Raw genomic sequence first — 12479 nt, 5'->3', positions numbered from 1 at the left:
TGTGTGTGTGTGTGTGTGTGTGTGTGTGTGTGTGTAGGAGCTAACAGATCAGGAGCTGTTTGCTGAGGTGGGCCCCTGCATCATGGTGTCAGAGGCAGAGAAACCCCGTACACCCATGAAGAGCAGCAAAATCGAACCGCAGACCATGCCGTCACCAAGGTAACAAATAACCCAAATTTAAAAAAAAAAAAAAAAAAAAATCAATAAACTGATAAATGTCATTTATTTATCTATGTTTTTTTTTTATATTTATTGCTAAAAACTTTAATGAACTGATTGGTTGCTGAAGAAAATGTTTTACAGCTTTAAGTGACATTTGAGAAAAGAACCAACACAGTCACTAAAAGGGTGAATTCATACACAATAAAAAGGCCCTTCTCACTTTAGTACATTGAGGGGTTTTACTGATACAACCTTTCGTCCTCTGGTTTGACCACAAACTTATATTGGCTACTGTTACCGTAGCAGCCATTTCTGAGTCAGTTTGCTGACTTTATTACTTAGGTCTCATTTCCCTCGCCCTCAGGCGCATCACCCAGTGATAGCATCTTAAAGGCAGCTGACTCTAAAGGATCTTGAGAATGAATGGAAATTCAATCTGACATTTCCTGTAGTCGCCATTTGTTGGCACTGGACGTTCAACAAGAATTATGATCTCACTTTATGCTGAAACCACCCACACGTCAGAAGCACTATACCAAATGAATCACACCTGTGGGTGCAAGGTCGTCGTGAGTGACGCACACACATTCGCCTTTTTTCTGCTGACTGGGAAGGAGAAACCACAAAGCCCACCTTCACCACCAAGTGACAGTAAATGTTTAAAGGTTTGCTTTCATTCATAAAACTCCAAACATTTGTTGTTGGTGCTGACAGGTGGAACAGTGAACTTGCTCTTGCCCAAGTCATGGCAGAAGTTGAAACATGTTGTGAGCTCAGTTCTGTAAACTTAAATCTCTTTTTAACCATAATGTCCCGTTTCTTTCCCCAGGCTGGACGGAGGCCACACGCCCCGACAGAAGCGCATCAGCACTCCCATGAAGGAGAGACAGTTGTCCAAACCTCTGAGTGAACGCACCAACAGCTCGGACTCAGAGAGATCCCCGGAGCTGGGCCACAGTACGCCGGTACGCCACTGACAGACGACAACTCTTTGTCAAAATTAACATTTTAATAAAGACATTTTCCCTCCTTCCAGGATCTTATCATAAGCCGTAGCACCGTTTTAATCCAGCACACAAAAATAGATCGGCATTTTGCAGTATTCCCACAGAGGGATTTACACTTTAAAAGGAATGCTGCTTTTGTTCTGTGTCCATTTCTAGCTGCTCCCTTCTTGTCTTTTCCCCAAGTAAAGAACACACATGCATCCTGATAATGTCTGACACGCCTGGAGCTAAGGAATGAATTATGCATGTGCCGATGAGTCATCTGGAGAGTAAATGCATCGCTGCAGGAGGGGTTTATGTACTCTGTATATGTGTGTTTGTGTGTGTGTGTAGGTCCTGAGGAAGGTGGTGTACGACCAGCTGAATCAGATCTTGTTGTCGGACTCTGCGCTCCCAGAGAGTCTAATCCTAGTCAATGGAACAGACTGGCAGGGGCAGGTATGTGTGTGTGCGTGTAAAGCCTGTCCATGTTTAAGAATAACCTTATTTTGCTGGTTGTTTTTTCATCATCCATAATACTGTGTGTGTGTGTGTGTGTGTGTGTGTGTTTGTGTGTTGCAGTATGTTGCAGAGCAGCTCCAGGTCCAGAGACACCCGGTGGTCTGCACGTGTTCGGCGGCTGAAATCCAGGCGGTGCTGTCTGCTGTGCTCACCCGCATCCAGAAATTGTGAGTTTTTATAAGCTAACATTTGCGTACACACACACACACACACACACACACTCTGAGTTAGAGCTTCCCTCGGTTTGCAGGATGACTCATCTTCTTCGTCTTTTGCCCTGCTCTGAGCCTTATCTTTCTGTTTTCTGTCCTTCGTTTGACCCGTCTCTCTTCTCTGCCATCCTCTGCATCTTTTCCTCTCCTCCTTTTTGCTCTTCTGACTCCATATCTGTAGCTTTACTTCTGTTTATTCAAAACAACACTTAACACCTCCCTCATCTCTGTTTTATTGACCTGACATTTGCCAAAACATTTACAATAAAAGCAGTGACACAAACCGGTTAATACTGTAAGAGAAAAAAGAGAATGAGAATCATTTCACAGTTTATCTGGTGCCGCTCCAGTCTGACTGTACAAATATATTTATGTCAGAACTATTGAGTATTTCTTTTCATCACTGGTCAGGATCATAAACCCTGGAATAGCTGTCTAAAAACTTTGCTTATATTTAATTTATAATTTTATTGCTAAAACAATTAGCTAATAATAAATACATTAGTCAACTGCCAGAAAATGATTCACCAAATATCTTAATATTATATAATTAAATGATACATTTTTTCATTCACTATTCAACACTCACTATTTTCAGCTTCCTAAATGTAAGGATTTGCTTCTTTTGACTGTTTGAGTGTGTTTGGGGTCTTGATTGTAGGTTCAAGAAAAACATCACCTTGACCTTTGGGAGACAAATTTCACGGTTTTCTAACTTTTTTTTTTTTTTTTTTTAAGACTAAACAGTTGGTTCAGATTTTTTTCACCTGCCAGCTGGATTTCTCTCCTCAGGCCGGGTGGCTGCGTGATTTGTTTTCTTGCCTCCACTGTTTACTGAAATCTTTCATCAGGTGGTTTTTCAAAAGCTTTGATGGATGAGACGGTGTGAAGAAGTTCCAGTGGACCCACCTCCACGCAGCAATGATAATATCGCTCTCTCTCTCTCTCTCTCTCTTTCTCTCTCTCTCTCTCGCTGTGTCCCTGCAGCTGTAACTGTAACTCGTCCATGCCCAGAGCGGTGAAGGTGGCGGCGGTTGGCGGTCAGAGTTACCTCGGAGCCATCCTGCAGTTCTTCGTCACTCAGCTCGCCAACAAAACGTCTGACTGGCTCAACCATATGCGCTTCCTCGTGGTGCCTCTGGGTAAGAGAGTCAGCTGGTGTTTCCATGGTGACTGATAAGCTCTTGCACAGTAACGCTGCAGCGTGGTTGTATTTTGTGTGCGTACTGACTGGTCTCCATCATCTTCCTCATCAGGCTCCCATCCGGTTGCCAAGCACCTCGGCGCCCTTGACAACCGCTACAGCTCCTCTTTCCTGGACGGGTCGTGGAGAGACGTGTTCAGCCGCTCCGAGCCGCCGCCAACAGGTACCACCCGTCACACAGACACACTCATCACTCAGCACACACACACACACACACACACAGACATTTGCCCTTGTCCGTGAGTGAATTTCCTTGTCCTCTGTTATCTCCAGACCAGCTGGATGTCGCGGGAAGAATCACCCAGTACATCAGCGGCGCCACTGTCACACATCAGCTGCCCATCGCCGAGGCCATGCTCACCTGCAAACACAGGACGTGAGTACAGATGCTAACAAACACCAGCCAGACTGTCTCATATAGGAGCTCTCAAAACAAAAAAACACAGCATTTATTTATTTAGTTGAATATGTTTTCTTTAATATTCTCTCTCTCTCTGTCTGTCCAGGCGAGACGAAGACTCTTACCAGAAATTCATTCCTTTTATTGGGGTAAGATTTTGGTTTAAGCTGCCAAGAGATTGAGATTGATGCTGAGCATTTCCTTTTTTTTTTGCTGACCTCTGTTCCTGTTTTCCAGGTAGTGAAGGTTGGTCTCATTGAGTCTGGTCCTTCTCCAACAGGTGATTATTTCGAAACACACCGAGCACCGAATTGAAAGATTAAATTGCTTGGATTTATAGCAGTTGGTAACGTGCTAATGTTACTCCTGTTTTAATGATTAAGGAGATACAGAGGAGGGCGTGGCTGTGAGTTTGGCCGTCCCCTCCACGTCTCCTCCGTCCCACGGCTCCCCCACAGGGATGATTAAAGAGGCGGCCACTCCCCCCTCCTCCCCTTCTATGGGCAGCGTCCTGACAGTACAAGGGTAAGACTGACCTGGACTTTTTATTTTTTCTCCTCTCTTTCTCTTTCCTCTCAGTTTTTTCTTTTGCCTTCTCATTGCATCCAACTGCTTCCTTTTTCTTTATCATTTCCTTCGTTGTAATCCCATTTCCCATCATCCGTCTTCACCCACTGCAGCAGTAAAAAAACAAAAGGAGTTAATTACTACCCTCAAATCTTAAAAGTACCACCACTGCAGCAAATGTAGAAGTTTTAGCAATGAAATGTTTGTAAGTATAGAATTAAAATTAATTAATTATCATCTATCTCTGAATATAAAATCATTAATTTGTTGATGTTGTCAGTGTTACTGTTTCAAGTAAAACTATAGCTGATGCATCATATTGTAAAATTGTGCCTTGCATAGTAACTTGTAGCTGCAGCTTAGCTGGAAATACTTTACAGGGGTGAGTTATCGTTACCTGAGACTCTGCTAATAATGTCTGAGATCTGAAGTAAATATACATGAACTGTCTACATCCACTCTTTTCACCATATCTGTATTTTGATCTTCATCGTCTCTTAAGTTTTATCTTCAGCTTCCTGGAATTAACGGTGCATAAGTGTTAACATTGTCTGTTGTGGCAACATGTTTTCTTTACTGTCAACATACAGTGTCAAAATGTTGCTGTTACTCTCAGCACTGAGCTGTGGCAGAGGTGTTAATGCCTTTAAATCACCCATCTGTGTTTGTTGTTTTATTAGCAAACAGATTTTTATATATTTTGCTCCTGACTCCAGTTTTTTTTTTTTAGCTTGAGCTCAGTTTGACCGGGATCCAGGAAGTGAGAGACTCTGATACATGAGTCTTGTTTTCATCTGTTTGGCTCTGTTTTTTCAACTAGTTTTGAATTTAAATGAATTGTGGAGGGTATTCAGCCGCTTCTCTGCTGACTCCTTATGTTTGTTCTTACTCTGACTGCAGAAAATGTCTCTCTAACCGCTGCTGAAAAGGGCAGCTGAGGTTTGTTGGTGTGCTGGGAAAGTTTTTTTTTTATAAATATATATCCACTTTTCTGTCCACAGGAGTCCCAGCATGTCACACGGCGTGGATGCCATCGGCCTTCAGGTGGATTACTGGCTGGCCTCGCTCGCTGAGAAGCGGCGGGAGGGCGAGCGACGTGACACGGGCTGCAAGAACACACTGAAGAGCGCCTTCCGCTCGCTTCAGGTCAGCAGGCTACCAGGCGGGGGCAGCAGTGATCCACAGGCCCAAGTCAGCACCATGGCCATGACTGTGGTCACCAAGGAGAAGAACAAGAAAGGTGAGATGAAGATGAGATGATCAGACAGGAGCTGTTACAGCTGTTGTTCACTGCATAATGACACTATTAAAGGGCCCTGATTAAGATTTTGTAAAGACTGGGGATCTTTCAGGGTCACTATTTGCAACAGTATATTCCTTTGAGATTATTTCCCATCATGCACCTGGTGGCAAATTTACAGGAAGAAAATCAGTGTGTGGGCTTTGTATTTATGACTTCCCTGTGTTTATTTTGAAATATTTTTTTTCCGATTGTAGCACAAGTGGAAAGTTTGCCGACAGTAGCTAACGTTAGCTGCCACAAGCTACTGGTCAAATCATACCAAGTAAGACTGTATCAGCCAAACCCCTCAGTGTATTGAACTGAACTGTAGTGGGTTTTGCTGCTTATGAATTTAGCCTTTCATTTGTTCGAGAGAGAATCTTTTTTTTTAGCACAGTTCCCAGTTCCAAGCTTCTTCTCTCTGACAAACATGCTCATATTTATTCAACAGTGGTCTTTCTCTGATACAGTGAAATATTCAAGAACTGGAGGTAATTTAATCAGAACAAGATGTTCTGTATCAAAATTCAGTTGCATCAGGAGATGGGTGCCAAGATCGAACCCTACAGTTAGCTGTGCTCCACAGACACACTAACAGTCCTCTTGACATTCATCTCTTTCTCCCTTCAGTCCCCACCATCTTCTTGGGAAAGAAGCCCAAGGAAAAGGATGTAGACTCCAAGAGCCAAGTCATTGAAGGCATCAGCCGACTCATCTGCTCTGCAAAGCAGCAGCAGACCATCCTGAAAGGTAACCTGAACACGTGTTTGATGTAGCACCTTCACGTATCTCTAAGGATTGTTTCTATTTTTGGTTTTAGCTTTATTTCCTTTAAAGTCACCTGACTTTTGGCGTCTCTTCCCTTTCCCTCCAGTGTCCATAGATGGCGTGGAGTGGAACGACGTGAAGTTCTTCCAGCTGGCCGCCCAGTGGCCCACCCACGTCAAATACCTACCTGTCGGACTTTTTGGCTACAGCAAGCCCCCGTCCTAGGGGTCAGCGCCCCTTGACTCCTCTGACCCAGAATTGACCTTTGACTCTCCTCGATCCTGTCACACCTTCACACACACAGACCCTGCCTCTCAGCAGCTGTCGAGCTGAGAGAAGACGTCGAGTGGCCGGACAGTTTTTCTTTCTTTAATTTCATGTTCGCTACAGTTGTCTTATTTCTCTTTGGGGAGGGATAGGAGGAAGAGGAGGAGGAGGAGGGTGGTGTTGGGGTGCAGCGCTGTTACTAGTCACTTTAATGCCCCTTTCAGTGCGTGTGTGTGTGCGTGTGTGTGTGCGTGTGTGTCGAGTGTGCATGCACACGTGAATGTACAGTATGTGTGTGTGTGTTTACAAGGGGCTTACAGCACAAGTTTATTAGCTAACTGCCATTTACGTTTCCGTTCTATGGAATGCAATAGCATGCAACTACTTACCGATTTCAAGCCCTTAAAATCTGACCCTCAACTTTTGACCCCCGACCTTTGGCGAAACCCTTGAAGCTCACCTCAATGACCTGATCCACACGTGCATGCATCAAACTAACAGATACACCACTCATGTGCCGGAAAACATCAACTCAAAATAAAAAGTAACGCAACAGGGCTTCAGTGTTTGCATGAGCCAATGAAAACACAAAGAAAACATCTCATCTGCTCACAAAATGCAGTCAATAAAAGGCTGGATTGTGATGAATTTCATCTTCCAGCTGTTCTACATCAACAGTACAGATGCCCTTCAAAACAGGCCCAGGCTTTTTTTTTTATTATTATTATTATTTCTTTTTTATTTCAAGGGCTTCCATGTAACATTTAAAAAAAAGATTCTGTGCCAGAATAAGTCATTTGGACGTCTAATGCCAAACATTTCAAAAAAGATGAAAAAAAAAAGAAAAAACAAAATATATAAAGGGGGAAGTGTCTTTTTTTTTTTTTAATTGTGTTCTGGTGATAAATAGTCAAACCTTCCCTTTAATGCTGTTGTGTGATGCATAGTGTGCGTTTTTGTGAAGAGTTCCAGGGTTTCAGGGCAGTGGCTACTGTAATGTGCAGTTTCCTTTATCTTCTTATTTGCTATGCACTTATGAGTACACATGGACCATCTGGGCGTTTGCAGCTGGTAAAAAATAAATTAACTCTCTTAACAGCAGACCCAACCAAATATGCAACAGGAAACAAAATGCATATTTAAAAACAGACTAAAACACAGCAGCGTTGATGGGAATATGATCATTTTTTTCTTTTTTTGCTTTTTCCAGGATAAGCCCAGCTCTTTCATGAGTATTTATGACCACAGGAATGGGAGTTAGTCACCCGCAATAAAGCACAATGTTGTCGCCAGTTGTCCCCAAAACATCCTCTCTTTATTGGCAACGGACTGGCAGCTTTCTCTTCAGTGAAAACAGCAGACCTGGGCAAAATGTACATCCTTTGAGCATCCCCCCCTTTCTTCTTAATAACCTTCATTTTATCAGGAAAAAAAAAGAAAAAAGAAGTGTTTGGGTTTCAGTTATTTTGGCACAGGTCTGCTACATGCTTTCTCTAGGATGTCGTGAGGTGATTAGTGAGTGTACAGTAACTGGTAACAAGTGTGTGTATGTGGTGAAATAAACGTAATGTGGTGAGAAAAATTAAAAAAATCACTAAATAGGAGGAATACTTTTTCCACCATGTGACAGAGGACATGAAATTGGTTTGTGTGTGTGTGTGTGTGTGTGTGTGTGTGTGTGTTGGCACTGTGTGTTGATGATGTGGTGATTATCAGATCAGGGCTGCAAAAGCTGCAGTTGTGGTCTTGTTTACTTTGTGGCCTGGCACAAGGCGAATGCAGATTTTTCCACCACTAAACAACAACTATAAAATAAAAAAAAAGAAGACGAAGAAATTCAGTTTTATTTAAATTATTTCATTGAAATTCAACTATGGTACAAATTCAAGGACGTATCTGGATTAGTGGTTTATAATAATTGTTTTAAAAAAAAAAAGCAATTTTTTAAAAGCAAAGCTGTGTGGCTCTGCCTCGTGTCACCTGCATCGTAACACTCTCCATCTCCAGTGAAGTATTAACAAAATATTTCTTTCTTTTTAATAGTGTTAATGCCAATGTCTTGATTTAAATGCTGTTTTTGTTTGTTTGATAATAGATTAGAAAGTACAGTGTTACAGTCAGTGATGTCAGCAGCATGTCTCAAACTCAGCCTTTTTTTTGTTTGTTTGTTTGTTTGCACCTGTTACACAAGGTTTCTCGCTGAAGGGTCTCAGAGCTCACCTGTTTGTTGGCTCTCTGTTCGGTTAACAGCTCATCTGTCACCACTGAACAAACACTCAGTCTGGTGTTGATTGATTTGAACTACTTACAAATATTTGAATGTATTGAGTTTCGTTTACACATGCTGTCCTGCATCTTTGTGAACGACTGATTTGAAGGCAACAGTAAAGATATGCGTCACTAAAATATAATAATTTAGTGTTAATTGGCTTAATTTCAGATTTTAGAAATGATTTGCTCCACCACTCCAGTGCCGCCATTTGAAAGTCTGCATGAACTGTTGACAGACGGCGAGTTTGGACACTTTTCTCTAACTTTTCTATGTAAACAACAACAAAATATTAAACAGCCAGTGGGCTTCTTGAACGCAGCCCTCTTGAAACCTTCAATTTTCTTTCACTGGAGTTGCTGAAGAGCAGTAAAGGGCTTGAGAGACAGACTGACTGCTAGCCTCCAAAAAGAGGCTGGGTTTGAAATACTCCTGAATATCAGTGAGCGTTGAAGTACTGTAATTTGAAGTAGAGGTTACTTGATCCAAACTGAGATTTTTGGTTTTCTGGTACCACTTAAATAACCCCAAAATGCTTTATAATTTGCCACTAATGACTTTATTAATGTTGATTAATAGGTTTTGAGCTGCTATAATGCATGAATGGAAAGAACTTTTGTGTTGCCAGGTTTTGAGACCAAATTTCCATAAAGTGTCCCTTTGGTTAGTGTATTATATATCTTCATCTCCTTTTTAACGCTACACTAATCAATATTTTTATATTAACAATGGGTCAAATGACTATGTCTAAGGTGAAAGTGGTGACTCGTAGTGACAAACTCAGAGAATTAACACCCAAGTCCGTAGTTCCCTTTCAGTGCTACACAGCGATTTTAGCCTCTTTTAGCTCATTGTTTTGGTTTTTGAGCACACAGCGTTACTGGCTCCCATCAGCCTCATTTCCAGCCACAGCAGAGCAGGCAGCTGCAAAAATCTCTGTTAACCCCACCGTACACTACCCGCTCAGCACCAAACTACAGACAGACAAAGTTAGCAACTAGTTGGTGAACACCGTGGAGCATTTAACAGCTAAAGAGACAGATGTTTCCCTCTGGAGTTGGTAGAGACCAAAAACAGAGTGAATGTTGGACTAAAATTCATCAAGGGGCCAGAAACATCACTCTATGCTAATGCCACTCGGTGTCTCACATAAACTTTAATAAGTCATAGTGGCAACTCATTACATTTTTAAGTATGCTTTATTGTGAAAGGGTACCACATTTTAAAATTTGACAAATGGATTTAAAAAATGTTTTTTCTTTTTACTTATACCTTGAACATGGAGGGGCTATGATCTTACATCTACAATTAGAATCGACCTCTACTAACTCAAAATGCTCTTTGCCTTGTAGTGTTGTCATTATTGCAATGATGTAAATCTAAACTTTTCCTAAATTGTAATAGTTTAATAAGTAATAGTTTATTGATGCCTCTTTTGCTTTCACTCGCTCACTGATTCAACTGAAATTGAAATATGAAATGAAAAGAAAGAGAGGTGTTAAAGACGAAATCACTGCCAAACCTAAAATTTGAGAAAAAAAAAAAAAAGATAGATTATATTCAGATAGATTTGTGGTGTTTATGGGGTGCTGATAACTTATAACACATTAACAACAAAGTGATCCTTGTTCTTGAGTCATCATTTCAATGTTTGGAGGAACTGAATGCTTTTCCATCGCAGCCACGTTCTGCAGTTTTTCTCGTCACCTTTAGAACAATCTTCCCTTCATTCTTGCCGTTCACGTTTTCAAGTCTCTTCGGAAAAACGCTGGTTGTTCTGTATGTAAGTCTTGAACTTGTTCCTGTGTGTTTTTTCCTGTACCTCTGTACCTGTGTCGACCTGTGTTTGTGAAGCTGTAACGATGGTTCCTCTGTCCTTGATTAGTCGTGGCTAGAGATTAGGAGCTGTTCGGTCCATCGATATTTGTCAGTGATCAGCAGTGTCTTTTCTCTCCACCGTCCTCAGAAATATGTCCCTCTGATGATGAGAGAGTCTTCTTCACCAGGCTTCCACAAGCTTAACTTTCTGAAAAGATATTGTTCCCATTCCCTCACAGCTTGTAAATTTGCCGTCTGTCCTCATGGGAACGGGATTTGCCTATGAAAGCAGGAGACCTCTGCCTGACGAGGTTCTGCCCCCAGCAGAGTGTCCCTAAGCTTGTGGACTTGTGGAGAGTATTTTGCACATGCCATTGTTTCTTCAGCAGCAGTCTTCAGCTTTTTTGCCTTTTGCCTATAACAATAACTATATTACACAAACTATAATGCTTGTACATATCAGATAGTACTTGTTATATTGTATTCTAGTTCTTTTTTTTGTTTGTTTTTCTTAATTTCACATGTTTTGTAGTACTGCTTTTTCATGATTACATTTGTCAATCAAACAGATGTGGGATGAAAAGTGGAAGTGTTCATTGTTTCATTTGTTTTTTAAAATAAAAATATTCCTGATTTGTAGCTTTGTCTCTTGTTTTTAATAATGATATATATGTTTTGTGTGCGTTTGTAGCTTGTAATAGCTTTTTTATACTTACTTAAAATGGTGGTACACTTGCAATATATAATTCTAATTTAACGGTTAGTGTTTTCTAAGTAAAGATCAAACAAATCTCAGTAATGAAACTAATGGGGCTGCAAGGAGAGTTAGAAGATTACAGAACTTGCATTAAAAGTTCACAGTCCACAGATATTCCTACAGAGCTTTGACTTATCCTGCAGGACAAAATAATACATTGATACTACACCATATATAGAGATATTTTCTTGATTAAAATTGGTCATATTAAAGTATGCAGGTTAATATTGCATTTTAGAAGGTTACATAAACAGTGAGTGACAGCGTACATAAATGGTGCACATGATACTTGTGAAGCAGGTCAGTGGTACACTACTCTATTGCCTTCTATGCTCCCCTCAGTCTTTGAATGGGGCCTCTGCTGACATCTTAACACAAAGAGGACGAGCAAAGCAAGATAAATCACTACGCCTACATCATGTTTCGTGAAAAGCCATTTGATTGGTCAAAACATTGCATTAACATGCTTTTGAATGGTCGTAAAGCCTCTTAATCAAAACCAAATGATGGTTGAATACCTTATGCATTTCTATCTTTGTTAAAATGACAAGATATTCAATATTAATACAGCTTATACTATAAGAAGAAATCTCACGGAAAACGTTCCAGTTTTTCAGGACTGATGAAACACAAAAAAAACCAAAAAACGCTACAATAAAATGTAAAGAATTACAGAAGATGCTAGCAGTAACTAACTTGGAGCGGCACTTCGGTTTTGCGCATGCGCGAAATAATTTTCCCGCCCCGCCTAGAAAATGATAAACGGTAGTCATCTTGATATTTTATCTCATCTTTGGTTATGGTATCTGGGAGAACAGCCATTTTCGCCTCCCGGCTGTCACATTTGAAGCGCATCCACGATTATATCGCTGTTTTTTTTTGCTCAACTAAAGTTTTAGTGAGGATTACAAGTCAGTAACGGACAACATTGGACACATTTAAGCGCTTTCTTGCAGTCCTCCATTGTCGAGTGACAGTCTGGGTAAGTTAAGGTGACCGTAAAAAGAAGCTTGCCAAGGCTGATGTTAGCTAAATTACAGACCTCAGCTGGGACTGTAATCGCATTAAACTAAACTCAGTGATGTGTGAGCTATTTCTGTGTGTCTTATACGAGCCAAATAACGTGAGAAGCGTGAAATTAAGAAGACGGGTAACCTAACAAAGTAGTTCCTAGCACTCAGCCTCCTTCAAAGTAGGGCTAACGTTAATTTAACGGCTGGCGTTAATTACCAACGCATGAGAGCATCAATTGCTTTGCTTTTGCA

General features: G+C 41.0%; 1 protein-coding gene across 2 annotated transcripts in view; it reads left to right on the top strand.

Moving 5' to 3' along the window:
* pacs1b (phosphofurin acidic cluster sorting protein 1b) overlaps positions 1–11096 on the top strand; it is a 60683-nt gene extending 49587 nt beyond the window's left edge. For both annotated transcript variants that reach the window (XM_023396853.2, XM_023396852.2), the window contains exons 12-24: positions 38–159; positions 992–1127; positions 1503–1607; positions 1731–1837; positions 2870–3024; positions 3139–3249; positions 3360–3462; positions 3593–3635; positions 3724–3766; positions 3870–4011; positions 5055–5293; positions 5966–6085; positions 6210–11096. In XM_023396853.2, the coding sequence (XP_023252621.1) occupies positions 38–159; positions 992–1127; positions 1503–1607; positions 1731–1837; positions 2870–3024; positions 3139–3249; positions 3360–3462; positions 3593–3635; positions 3724–3766; positions 3870–4011; positions 5055–5293; positions 5966–6085; positions 6210–6328 (1545 nt within the window). In that variant the 3' untranslated portion in view covers positions 6329–11096. The remainder of the gene's footprint in view (positions 1–37; positions 160–991; positions 1128–1502; positions 1608–1730; positions 1838–2869; positions 3025–3138; positions 3250–3359; positions 3463–3592; positions 3636–3723; positions 3767–3869; positions 4012–5054; positions 5294–5965; positions 6086–6209) is intronic.
* Positions 11097–12479: the final 1383 nt, after the last annotated feature.

The sequence above is a fragment of the Seriola lalandi genome, unplaced genomic scaffold (assembly GCF_002814215.2).
Source record: "Seriola lalandi dorsalis isolate HSWRI2012SDOR001 ecotype SW California unplaced genomic scaffold, Sedor1 jcf7180002054983, whole genome shotgun sequence".
Lineage (NCBI taxonomy): Eukaryota > Metazoa > Chordata > Actinopteri > Carangiformes > Carangidae > Seriola > Seriola lalandi.
This window is presented reverse-complemented; position numbering and strand designations above follow the sequence as displayed.